Genomic DNA, 12658 nt, shown 5'->3' with positions numbered 1-12658 from the left:
AGTTTACGGTGTTGTGTGATAATTGCTTAATTGCTGATGAATAATTTAGCAGTTGTTGAAGATCTTTCCTGTACATAGTGTAAATAAATTTCCTGTGTTTTTATCAAGAACTGTGTCTTCATTTCAAGAAAGTGGAAGTCGCGCCGGATCCGTTACAATATTATTATTTCTTTACGTACTGCAATTTTCAGAACAAATTTCTAATTTGTTCATTTTGAAAAAAGTAAGTTACGTTAACTTTTTTCACATTCCCCTACTGTAATATTTTTGTTCTCTTAGATGAAATATTAGGATATTGAACTCCTTAGTTAAATAGTTAAATATATTTTTGCAACACAATAATATATTTGAACCAAAAAAAAAAATAATGACTAGCTAGTTGATTGCAAGCTATAAACTTTAAAAAGAAAATAACTGTTCTTACTAAAATTTACTATATGACACTCAAAGATAAAGCGATTATTTGTCAAGTGATAAATTTTTGCAAATACAATGCAGCATAAAAAAAAATAATTTGCTTTTCCCTCATTTTTATTTAACGGATGTGTAGTAAAGATAGTTTCTGTTTTGTATTCAAATTTAAAAAATGAATTTCAGTTTTTTTTAGAGATACATGTACAAAAAAGTATTTAAAAAATATTTTATTGCAAATTTGTTTTCACACAAATTATTTTGAACTTCACGTGGTTTTTCAAACATTTTCAAAATAATTCAGTTTAAGTATTTATACATTGCAAGCAAACTCAATCATTCTCAATTTCTTGATCCTGTTGAGCTTCAGATATATATGTACATTTATACAGAAAATCTTCACAGCTATTTTACAAACAAAAGCATTTTGCTTTCTATCATCAGAGAGGTGGAATAACAAGGAGAAAAAAAACACAATAAAGTCTATACATTTTCTCAACTGAAAACGGACTTCAAAACTTTTTCAACAAAAACAATAATCACAGACATCACATCACATAAACAGGTTATAATTAGAGCAAATGAAATGCTGGAAATTTTAGTTCAGAATTTTCAGAAATTAAAGTGATCTCTAACGCACACCTACATGCTGTTGCTTACAGCAACAGATAAATTGGGATTGGAAGACAATTCTTTTGATGGCAATGCAAGAACATGTTTTAAGGAAGACAGTGGATGTGTTAACATACACAGATATTTTATATTTCAACATGCCCTTGAAACCTAATATGAAACTCTTTATTATTAAAGTAACATTTTGAGCTTAACTTTCCTAAAAATAGTGATACTGAATGATTGCAACGGCTTTTATACATTATATTTTCATGCATGCAAAATAATTTTTCTATATTACTTTTGTTTTATCATTTTTGCAACAACTTGTATTGTTCAAATAAGTTGCAGTTTTGCTTTCTAATGTAATGATTTTCTTGGCTGACTATAGTTTGTTTTCTTTCCAGTATGTTTTTTTGGATGTTAAACCTCTGTTATAATTATGATTTACTGCTGACTTTTACTTATAAATAAAAACCTATAGAGAAAAAATGTTAATTTTTCAGAATTTTAAAATTAATGATGATGTTGGTTGGCTTATATGTTTTGAGCTAGATGTTTGAATTTCTGTTTTCAAACTTTTGTATTTCATTACTTTGTATGATTTGTACTGAATTTTAACATTTTTTTCTGTTTAAAACAACTATGTATTTTGTATCCATTATGCATACACAATGTACAAATAATACTGTATGAACCTACGCATGATGAAGGATTTTATTATTTGTATTTTGGTCATTAAAATTATTTTAAACAAAGCTACTTCGGATTAAGTTCATTTAAAGGTTAAATGAATCAATGTTCCAAATATACATTTGAGACTAAATCAAATAAAAGTTACATCAAATGCAACATAGATCACCGGAATGGAAAAGTGTGATAACAAATAGTATTTCATCAAAAATTAAAATATGAATTATATGATTTTTTTTTTTGTAATAAACAAGCATAACCAAAGAAAAGTCACATTACGAGTACGCTAGTTTTAAGTATGGTTGCAACAGGCTTGTTTTCAAAAACGAAATTTTAAAAGCGACTGAATAACAAGAAAGGAACTTAATAGCAATAATATATGATTTTACTATATCAGAAAATCAATAAATTATATATAAACTAAATTGTCTTGCAACTGATTCTTTAGTAAAAGCTCATTGATCAGATGACCAGAACCAGCTGAAATCAAACATGGAACGTTCAGTGAAGAAATGCACGTATATGGAAACATTTTTTTTTTCTCATGGTCTGCGAGTTTAAAATTCAGCATCCCAGCCTGTGATATCATCAACTGGGGCTCCACTGGCATCGGGTGGGTAGTTGTCAAAGTTGCAAGTGTCGAAACAGTGTCGCACCTAAAAGAGCAACACAAAAGTTTTTAAAATAACAGTCAAATTTCATTCTTTTTTTTTAAAGTCTTCACCTTAAAGGTGGATATAACATTGCCAAATAATCAGTATTGCTTTTAGGTATTTTGCCCATAATCTGTACTGCCCTTTGTCTATTTTCTAGATCTTAAGGAAATGAAATAGCTCGACAACATTTGGGTGCATGTGGCACATTGGCAAACTCTGTTCAGACTTTAACTCTGGTATGCATTAGACCAGTAAGAGAATGTTATGTGACAAGTCTCAAGCTGCTTCCAACAAATGGCTCCATAGAGTTGGGAAATGCATGGCAACATTATTAAACATCATTAAATTGTTTGGATAAATTTATTAATATTGCTGATTTTATTTTTTTACATTTTGTTGAATTTTCAATATTTTCTAATCGTCTGGTTTTTCCTGCATCCAAGAAAGTTTGTCACAAACATTTGCTTTTGAATGACATTTTCACTGTGGGAAATTGCTAGCAGCTGTTAGCAAAGGCATTTAAACTTTAAATATTTTATTAAAAATTTTTAGTTAGTTCTATCTATTAACTTCATTCAAACTACACATTTTCTTCATACATTGTTTTAATTATTAAGCTCACAACATACTAATAAGGGAAACTTTTGGATTTTGCTTGTAAGATTTTGAAAAAGAGTGAGAGACAGAAAAAGTTTGGAAACTTAGAAGTTGATTACGAGTTTAGGTAATTGGCAATAGAGCTATTTCAATATTAACATCAAGACAGAACTAGTTTTTTTTAAACTCAAACAACTTTGATAAAAATAGTTTTTGTTTACTGATTACTGATGAACAAATATGGTGCACATGCAACAGACAATTTATGCATCTATAATTTTACTAAAAATTTTATCGCTTTGCAAATAGGATAAACTGAGGTGTAAGTTTTCTCAATAATAGCTATATTTTACACTTATAGTTTGTAGTACATACTCCTGATGTTTTTCTTTTTAAAACTTTCTAATATTTTGATAGCTATTAAAATCTCACAATCACAAATTCTCCAGACAATCTGTAAAAAATTCAAAACTGCACAAGATTTTAAATTTGAATGAAGATTAGAGAAATAGGTTTATACTTTTCAAGTCCTTTTGAAAAACTTGGTATATATTAAAACTTTTTTATTTCATTAATTATTTTCTGCTTTTTAGTATTGTGTGTCTGAAATGCTTCAGTTGAATTTTAACACATCAATTAGATAATGACAGAGGAGGTTCAATTGACATTGATGGAATTCGGTAAATTTATTCAGTGGATAAAATTAGCTTAAACAATAAACTGCACGATAAATACCATTGTTACCCTAAAAATTATTTAGCTTTATTTACATTTCTATGTACAATATAAGTTCAATGCAAGTAGAATATTTTTAATGTTGTAATATAATCACATATCACAAATATATTCCTCTGCAAATGAACTGGAAATACATAGCTCATTAAAAAAATATACTAGACATGAGCAAAGCAGAAATAAAAACACATATCTGCTAAAAAGTTGCAAATTACCCTAAATTTTATTTACCTTGAAAGTTCACCTATCTGAAACTTCCCTAGCAGAAACTAATTGTCATATTTATATTGCTTTAAAAATTTAAGATTCATTTCAATAAGCATTGTTCAACAATGACCGTGACCAACAATGATTTTTCAATTGATGGCCACCTTTATTTTAGCATAAGATTAGTTCAAAATAATTATAATTCCCGTTCTAATTACCTTGGAACAAATTTTATCAGATGCAAAAAAATGAGATTTCTATAGATATTTAATTCTAATTAGGGTGAAAAAATTTGCATCCTTATAATAGAGGATTTATGCAAAAATGTTGATAAAAATTTGAATAAATTAATAATTAGTAGTTAACTAACCAGTTTGATTATAGAATATTGCATTTTCATCAGGTCTGAGGTCGCATACTAAATTTCAAAAGATTCCAATCACAGGAAGTGGTTGAAAATTGAGTTGCAAAATTCCACCCGAACAGGCATACACCAAATCAAGTTAGTAAAATTGGAATCAATCTATAACTAAAAGTTAACTAATTAACTTGATTATAGAAGATTGCATTGTCATCGGGTCTGAGGCCACATGACATAGGATTGGTTGGGGTAAGTTTGAGAAGAGTTCGTTTTTGAAACCTAATAAAAAGGTTTTGAAACAAAAAATTTCATAGTCTTATTTTATCTTTGACATTATTAACAAACAAAAGTTCATCATTATTTTCTAAAATAATGCTTTAAATATTCTTAACAATTATATTTTTTAAAAAATCGGATTGGTGTTCCACTTACCCATAGTAAGGGGCCCCCCCTTTTATTTAAATTCAAATGAAGCATATCTAAAAAGGGGTATGGGGGGTCTTACATAATCAAGTATGTAAATTTTTAGTGTGAATTATTTTTTTGTAAATGCATCCATTTATGAGATATTTACTGTCATTTAAATCTGTATCATGGAAAATTTTAAAAGCTTAAAACAAATCAATTTCATTTTTGAAATTTATTGAAAGCCTATAGGTATATATTTTACTTTTACATATAAAGGTGTGTTTAATGAACGTAATCCAGTTGAATAAAATCAATGAGTAAATTTGCCAAAACTACAAGTTGAAAAAGAAATTGGAAACACTAATTGACTGCTTCTATGTAAAGTCGGTTAAGGAAGAACCAGTATCGCCTCATCCTCAGTAAATATTCCAACATCATCTGCACTATGCCAATAAAAAGTCACTATTTCTATTTGTTCTTGCAAATTCAACAGTATTTTCTAATTTGTATCACCAACTTTCATGTTAGACCTACTTAAATCTAAATGATTTTCTTTCATGTATGTTTCCCAAATACATAACCACCCGTTTTAGCAGTTTTGTAGCTGAACTATCAATTCCTACTAAGTCATAATAGTTGTCTTGTATCTCACAAATACTAATATTTAATCAGAGTTGCTTTTGATTTTGAAATCCCCATTATTATAGGGGGACCCACTTACCCCGTATAGCAAAAATGTACGGGGTAAGTGGGACCCCTCTTGTTAAAAATTTATCAATAATTTTTATGCAAAAATTCTTCTTGATGTATGAACTTAAAGTTAAACTATACGTGAAAAAATTAATTATCATAAAAAAATAATAAAAACTAACCTGGAAACGCTTCTTTGAAAAACATTGCTTGAGCTCCCAAAAAAAAAAAAAAAAAATCGTTTTTTTTTTCTGACTAATTGCTATGACATAGAAAAAAAATCCACGAATCCCAAATATGTGCAAAACCAATCGCTGTGATGAAATTTTACATGATCAATGCAAAAAAGTTTGAAAACTTTATTCATATCTCCATTTTAGGGGTGTGATCTACTTACTCCAATGATCCACTTACCCCAACCAACCCTACTAAATTTCCAAAGAATCTGATAACAGGAAGTGGGTGAAAATTGATTTGCAAGATTCTGCCTGAACATACATACACCAAACCAAGTCAACAAAAATTTGGTAAAAAGCACAAAGAGTAAAACAACATCTGAATTGTGTGAAAGACTGGCAAAATTAGAAAGTAAAAAAAAAAAAGAAGTTCACCAAAGAGAATACTGGTGAAAAGATTTCCTAAATCCAATGTACCCAATTCAGAGATATCAAGAAAGTTTAATAAATTAATTACTTCAATATTCATAACATACTTCAGTATCGATGATTATGGAGAACCTTAGCTCCATTTGCCAAATTCAGAATGACTTCTGGAAATTAACAATTTTCTTTCTATACTTCACTTTTGGCAGTGAGTATATATATATTTATAAATTGTGTTTACTTATGTTTTTTAATTATTTTATACATGCACACACAAACTTTTTTTATTAATTCCCCAGCAAGCTACGTTAAAATTGTAAGCTAAATAAATACAATATGTAATGGATATTAATCAATAAATTTGTTTGAAGGAAAGAAAAACTTACTCTAGGTAGAATAGGAGGCATTAAATTTCTATTGGTTAGTCCATCCCAATTAAAGCCATCAAACCATCTAAAAGTACACAATATAAAAGTATTTCAAAATCACAAATTTCTGATAAAAATAAAAAAAGTATATAAACTTTTAAAAGAAATGCTTACTTGTGCTTTTGAATTTCCTTAATGCCACCTTTCTGATATCCTATTCTTTCATTAGGATTATCCCTAAAAATACAGATACATTAATTATCTGACAAAACCATAACATCCAGAATGTCCATGCAAAAGTAATATGAAACTAATTTAATGTTATACATAGATAGTTCAAGTTCATACGACAGTCAACTCTCCATGCAGGGGCGGATCCAGAAATTTTGTAAGGGGGGTCCAGTTTCAATGGACAGTCTACCTCTATTATAAAAAATTATCAGTTAAGCAGGTGTGACCATCCCTCCAAGGGTGATGGAGTACCGCTCATATGCTACGGAGCACCCCCCACCCCAAATGAGACTAAAACCCTTTCAAATTGCCACCCCCCCCCCCCTAGTTCAAAAACTTCCAATGGCATAACCTGCATCATGGATCATCCCTCAAATTTTCATAAATAGTCACATCTCTTTAGGCAGACAGGTTGGACACATTGGAAAAAGCATGTGCACACACACATGTGCATGGTTTGAGATGAAAGAGTGCTTTGAAAAACATTAAGCTCAATAGAGATTATTATTCTTTTGAAAATGAACAAAAACTGAAAATAGCAGTTGCCCAGTAAATGAACCCAGTCGATCATTTGAATTATGACGTGCTGAGAAGAAATACCTTGCAGAACCAAGTAAAAAGGGGGGGGGGGGGCGTAACATGGATTCTGTGTACTATTTTTTAGAATCTATAAAATTGAACTTTAAAAATTATCATAGTAAAATTCTTGTGGCAGGGAGGTCAGCTGACCCTTTGACCCTTTCCCAAATAAGCCCCTGTCTCCATGACTCGAAGTCTCAAGGGACCAGCTAAAACCTTTGAGTTATTGGTAGATAAGAGTTATGGGAAGTTCCCATGGCTTTCTCAAGAGCTTAGGACCCAATGGAAACTCCCAGATTAAGGAATATTCAAGTTATAAGGCTTTGAGTTATTGAGAGTTGACTATAATTACCACAAATGAAATGATATTAAGTAATGAAAATTTAATACCTCCATTCATTACTTATAGAGTAATTAAACACGTAGAAAACTTTTTGAAGTCAATGCTACAAGATAGATATAGAAACTTTTTCATTCTGAATAATATTTTATACAGAATGAAAAAATGGGAAAATTTAGGGACAAATTATATGCATATGTCTAATAGAGATGTTTATAAGAGGAATCTTATGACATAAATTGTGCCATTCCATGAAACATTTTTAGAGGATTGTTTTAATTTAGGGAATATCATGGGGATGCTCAATTGTGCTTGAAAGAAATGGCATTCTACATATATATAGAACCTAGATTATCTGAAACGTTTTTCATTATGTGTTTATGCATAAAATCAAACAAACAAAATAAATCAGCATCCAGGTCCTGGCATTCGTTTGAATTTTGACATCTTGAAACAAAATTCTATTTTTTGCAATCATGAATTGTGATAGAACCCCACTTGTTGCGTTTTTACAAATGGAACGGAATGTAAATGGAGAAAAAACTCAGACCGGTCTTATTATGACTGGGACTTATGATTTTCTAGATTAGGTGAGATGAGTCCTATCCATAAACAAGAAATGGTAATTAGGATATGATATTAAAGGATAGTTATTATGGCCAATTTTCACCCATACACTAGTCATAAAGATTATTAAATACAGCATATACATTATGGTATTTTTATTTCTTATCAATCTTAAATGATAGGTATTAGTAATTTGGAAAGTTTGTATTTAGATGAAGTTTTGCTATTAATGTAGATTATGTACAAGCAGCATAAATAAAGCAATGGTATTCAATTCCAACAAAAGAAAGGTTTTGTTGTAGTTAAATGAAAAATACATGCCTGAGTCAAAATGAAACATACCTGCACAGTCGTTTAATTAAATTAGTTGCATTCCTTGAAATAGTGCGAGGGAATTCTACTATGTCTATACCTTTCAAAATAATGTTATAGGTTCTCATAGGATCTGGTCCTGTAAAAGGAGGCCTGAAAAAAAACCAATCATTGTCTTATTAGGATTTGTTATACCTAGGTATGCTGCATTGGTGTTATCTAATAAAACATTTAGCGAAATTGTACTTAAAATACTTGAAAGAAATGAGTACTTACGTTCCAGTTAATAACTCAAACATTAAAACACCTAGTGACCAGAAATCTGCTGATGTGTCATGTCCTCTATTTAAAATCACTTCTGGAGCAACATACTCTGGCGTCCCACAAAATGTCCAAGTCTTACGACCATTAGGTAACTTTTTTGCAAATCCAAAGTCAACCTATGCGAAGAAATAAAAAATATATAAGTGTATATATATATGTATGTGCACAGAAGATCAGCCATTTATTTAGCATGTCAGTAAACAATGATTTTAGTTAGGTTTCAATGCTATTTTCTTTCAATGCAAATAGCATATTTGAAAGAAAATACTGTGCATACAAAAGTTTTTTTACTTTATAAATAAATGTGCAAAATAAAAAGTGCACTATAGTAGGCACCGCTTAATGTGATCAATTTGGGACAAATATAGTTTGATAACAATAACCGATTGATAACAGTTACCAAATATAATCCAGGACACACAAAATGTTGATTTTTTTAAAAGAAGCATTGATTTTTACAACTGCAAATTAAAATTACAATGACTCAACTGAACGCAGTTTTAAATTATCTTTACTAATATTATAAAGAGAGAGGGCGGATTTTTGTGTGTTTATATGTTTGAAGTAATCTCCGGAACCACTGCACCTATTTGAAAAATTCTTTCACTATATGAAAGGTGCTTTCTTACTGAGTAACATAGGCTATGATTAGAAAAAAATCCGATAAATAGTTCTTTTTTTATTCCAATTTAGGCCCAAATTTCACGTAAATTGCCTATTATTGGCTATTAGAGGAGTGAAAAATTACTTGCACATATTAATATTATATATCATTAAAAAGGGTAGAATTTTCTGCATTCTAAACAATTTGTTTCAATGCTCTAACTTAATTACGGCGGGAGTAATTTGTGTTTTTAGCTCGAACTTTTTTAGGCTTTGCTGAAATTTAGGCACTACTTTTTTCATTAAAAGTATCAATAAAAAATGAAGGAATTGTCCCACAGTTTTCTTTTTGACAGCATTGGAAAAAGCGAGATTTTTTACTCCAGATCTCACTCGACCTGTGGTCGAAAAAATTAGCTTCTATCTTCAAAGGAAAAAAAGTTACAAGCGTTTTTAAATCAATTTCGAAATATGTCATTTTGATTCATGTTGTCAAACATTTTATTTTTGCGTTTCCATGGTTACGCTTTTTGAATTTCCTTATTTTGTATCTGATTTCTTAAACTTATTTTATTTCATGTTTCCATGGTTACGCTTTTAAAATCCATCTTTCACATTTTAATTTCTTAAAAGTATTTTAATATCTGTCGTCATTGTTTGGAAGGGTAATTTTGCATGGTGTTTTTTTTTCCTTTTATTTAAGTTATTTTCTAAGTTATTAAGTTATTCTTTTAATTAATTGTTGACTATATGTCACTTGACACAAATTTTGTTCTCAAGGTAGACTGGGCAAAGCCGGGCAACGCAGCTCTTAATATATAAAGATTTGAAAGCTACTGTTAATGTCATTTTATACCTTTTTGTTTGTTTGGCGAAACATTTATTATTGCCAAAGAAAAAACATCCGCTTTACTCGCAAAAGGGCTGGGTTCCGGTAACATGGTCGCTTGGCACGTTAGGTGCTGAGCAGTTCTCTCTAGGATTAGTTTTAAGGCAACGGTTGATGTAATTCATTGTTTTGGCGATTTGTTTTGAAAGAAAAGAAACTTTTGGTATGTTTTTATCCGAGTGAAATGTACGACATTTTCTACTTTTTTCCTGACGATGATTTTTGAATGTTCCATGGGATGTTTTTTTTTTTTTTTTCGTTAGACGGATGGATTATGATAGCGTGGTTGCTGGGCAAGTTTTGCGATAAACAATAGAGCTGCAGAAATATTTTTACATTTGAAAGATATTATTTGATGTCTTCTTTTGTTTATTTGGCGAAATATTTTAAACTGCAGTAAAAACCACTTCACTCGCTAAATAGAGTTTTAAAGCAACTATAAATCTAATTTAATGATTTGACAAAAAATTTTAAATTCCAAAGAAACTTAATTTTTTTTTTTTTTTTGAAAAGGTGTGTACGCATTTTATACAAAGAAAAACAATCATTTCACATCAGAGGGGGAGGGGGCATCAATTTTTTTTTATTCAACGGACTTCCATTAAATTTTAGCACGGGCATCGCTGTGCGGGTACTACTAGTAAATTAATAAATTAGCAGAATGGAATAGTTCATGTTTCTATCAATCAAACCATCCGTCTGACGCTAGTCTTTTTTTGCCCATTTTAAAAGCAAAATCTTTTGCTTTTTGTTGCGTTAATGAACCGTTTACTCACGCATCCTTGCACCTCACATTCGCAAACCATAGTTTCAAAACAGATACAACCTCACCATCTTTTCCAGCACAGTTTTGCTTGTTTTTTAAATGTTCATTTAGTTTCTTATTGTTTTCAATTTCACCACGATTTTTAGTAACTTGCAAAGTAGTGGCTGAGAAACGTTTAGTTGTTCTGCAGCATTTTTGCAACTCATCACACATGAATGTCACAGCATTTTAAAATGTCAATTTTTTCCTTGACAGTTAAATCATTGCGCTTTTTCTCTTTCTCTAAAATGTTTGACAGTTTAGAGTGAAATTCTTAGTGTAACTAAACAGGGAGAAAAATTCTTCTGCTTTACTGATAAAAAGGAAAATTGTTTTCCTGGAAGCCACTCATCAAGATTTGCCTTTGTATTTCTGTTGATTGAGGAGGAAAAAAGGGGGCGGGGGAATTTAAAATTTATGAAAACGTGATAACAATAAGCAAAGACACTGATTACAATATCCAATTTTTTTAACACATGTTAATATACAAGTACTTCAAGACTTCGTGATTCTGATAACATTAAGCAAATGATAACAATAACTGTGATCCCACTAAGCAGCATCTACTGTATTTATATGAGAGAGTTTCTTTCAGATTTCATGCAGTCAAGGCTAAAGGGGAGCATTATTTATAAAGTTTCTTTTTGCATTTCTAATTCTTACAAGGAATAGGTACTAGTTCAAAATTATTATTATGTAATTTTATTTATTTATTTATTTAATTTTTTTTTTTTAAATTGGGCAGATAATATGATGTGAAAATTAACAAATAATATAACTTATAAAAAAGTTTTCAAAATCTACATGAAGCTTTCAATTAAATAGCTGAGAGGAAGAAGACATTTAAATAAACCAACTAATGATGAGTGACTAATCAACCCCATATGAAATTATGTATTACAATAAATTTTGAAGAAAAAAATATTGTTAAGTTTCTTAACAGAAGTTTATTAACATCAATATAAAGACAAAAACTAGTAAAAAGTACTTACTAATTTAACATAACCTTGAGAATCTAAAAGCATATTTTCAGGTTTGAGATCACGATAAATAATATTTCTTGAATGTAAATAATCAAAAGCATTTATGACACAGGCAACGTAGAAACGAGTTGTACTGTCATCAAAACTGCCCCTGTAAAAGCCAAAAAGGAAAATGATCAATTTAAATAAGTTAAATAATAACTAATTTCAATCGCACTATTAATGCTGCTGAAATAAAAAACATATTTATTTTTTGAATGTATGAGAATTTAGAATTTTTAGAGGGCAATCCTCCTAATATTAAGCTCCTCCTAAATTAAAATTGCATACCCGAAAATTATGATTCAGTCATTTAATAGAATTAATATGAATATTAGCAGTTCAAATGAATTACTCAAGCTATTACATAAGATATATTTTTTCTGAACTATAAATGTGCCACATAAGTACAAGATATTCTCTTCAAAATTTCAAAAAAAAAAAAAAAATCGAAGGAAAAAAAATTTTAACTTTCAATTCAATTACACTAAACAAGCACTTTCAATTCGATAGAATTATGGTTATTTTAAAATTAGTAATATTTGAAACAAAAAATTTCATGCTGGTTGCAATTAAGTTATTTAGCAATAAAGTAGGAATACTTATATTATTTTGGAAAAAGTTTGAACGGTGTTGAAAAAAAAAA

At 29.6% G+C, this 12658-nt stretch overlaps 1 protein-coding gene across 2 annotated transcripts in view; it reads right to left on the bottom strand.

Moving 5' to 3' along the window:
- Positions 1 to 1298: 1298 nt before the first annotated feature.
- The window catches only part of LOC129234104 (cGMP-dependent protein kinase, isozyme 2 forms cD4/T1/T3A/T3B-like), a 140280-nt gene continuing 128920 nt past the window's right edge, over positions 1299 to 12658 (bottom strand). For both annotated transcript variants that reach the window (XM_054867995.1, XM_054867996.1), the window contains exons 13-18: positions 11983 to 12124; positions 8646 to 8809; positions 8400 to 8522; positions 6515 to 6577; positions 6359 to 6425; positions 1299 to 2372 (exon numbers count right to left, since the gene is read on the bottom strand). In XM_054867995.1, coding sequence (XP_054723970.1) covers positions 2274 to 2372; positions 6359 to 6425; positions 6515 to 6577; positions 8400 to 8522; positions 8646 to 8809; positions 11983 to 12124 — 658 coding nt within the window. In that variant the 3' untranslated portion in view covers positions 1299 to 2273. The remainder of the gene's footprint in view (positions 2373 to 6358; positions 6426 to 6514; positions 6578 to 8399; positions 8523 to 8645; positions 8810 to 11982; positions 12125 to 12658) is intronic.

The sequence above is a fragment of the Uloborus diversus genome, chromosome 1 (assembly GCF_026930045.1).
Source record: "Uloborus diversus isolate 005 chromosome 1, Udiv.v.3.1, whole genome shotgun sequence".
Lineage (NCBI taxonomy): Eukaryota > Metazoa > Arthropoda > Arachnida > Araneae > Uloboridae > Uloborus > Uloborus diversus.
This window is presented reverse-complemented; position numbering and strand designations above follow the sequence as displayed.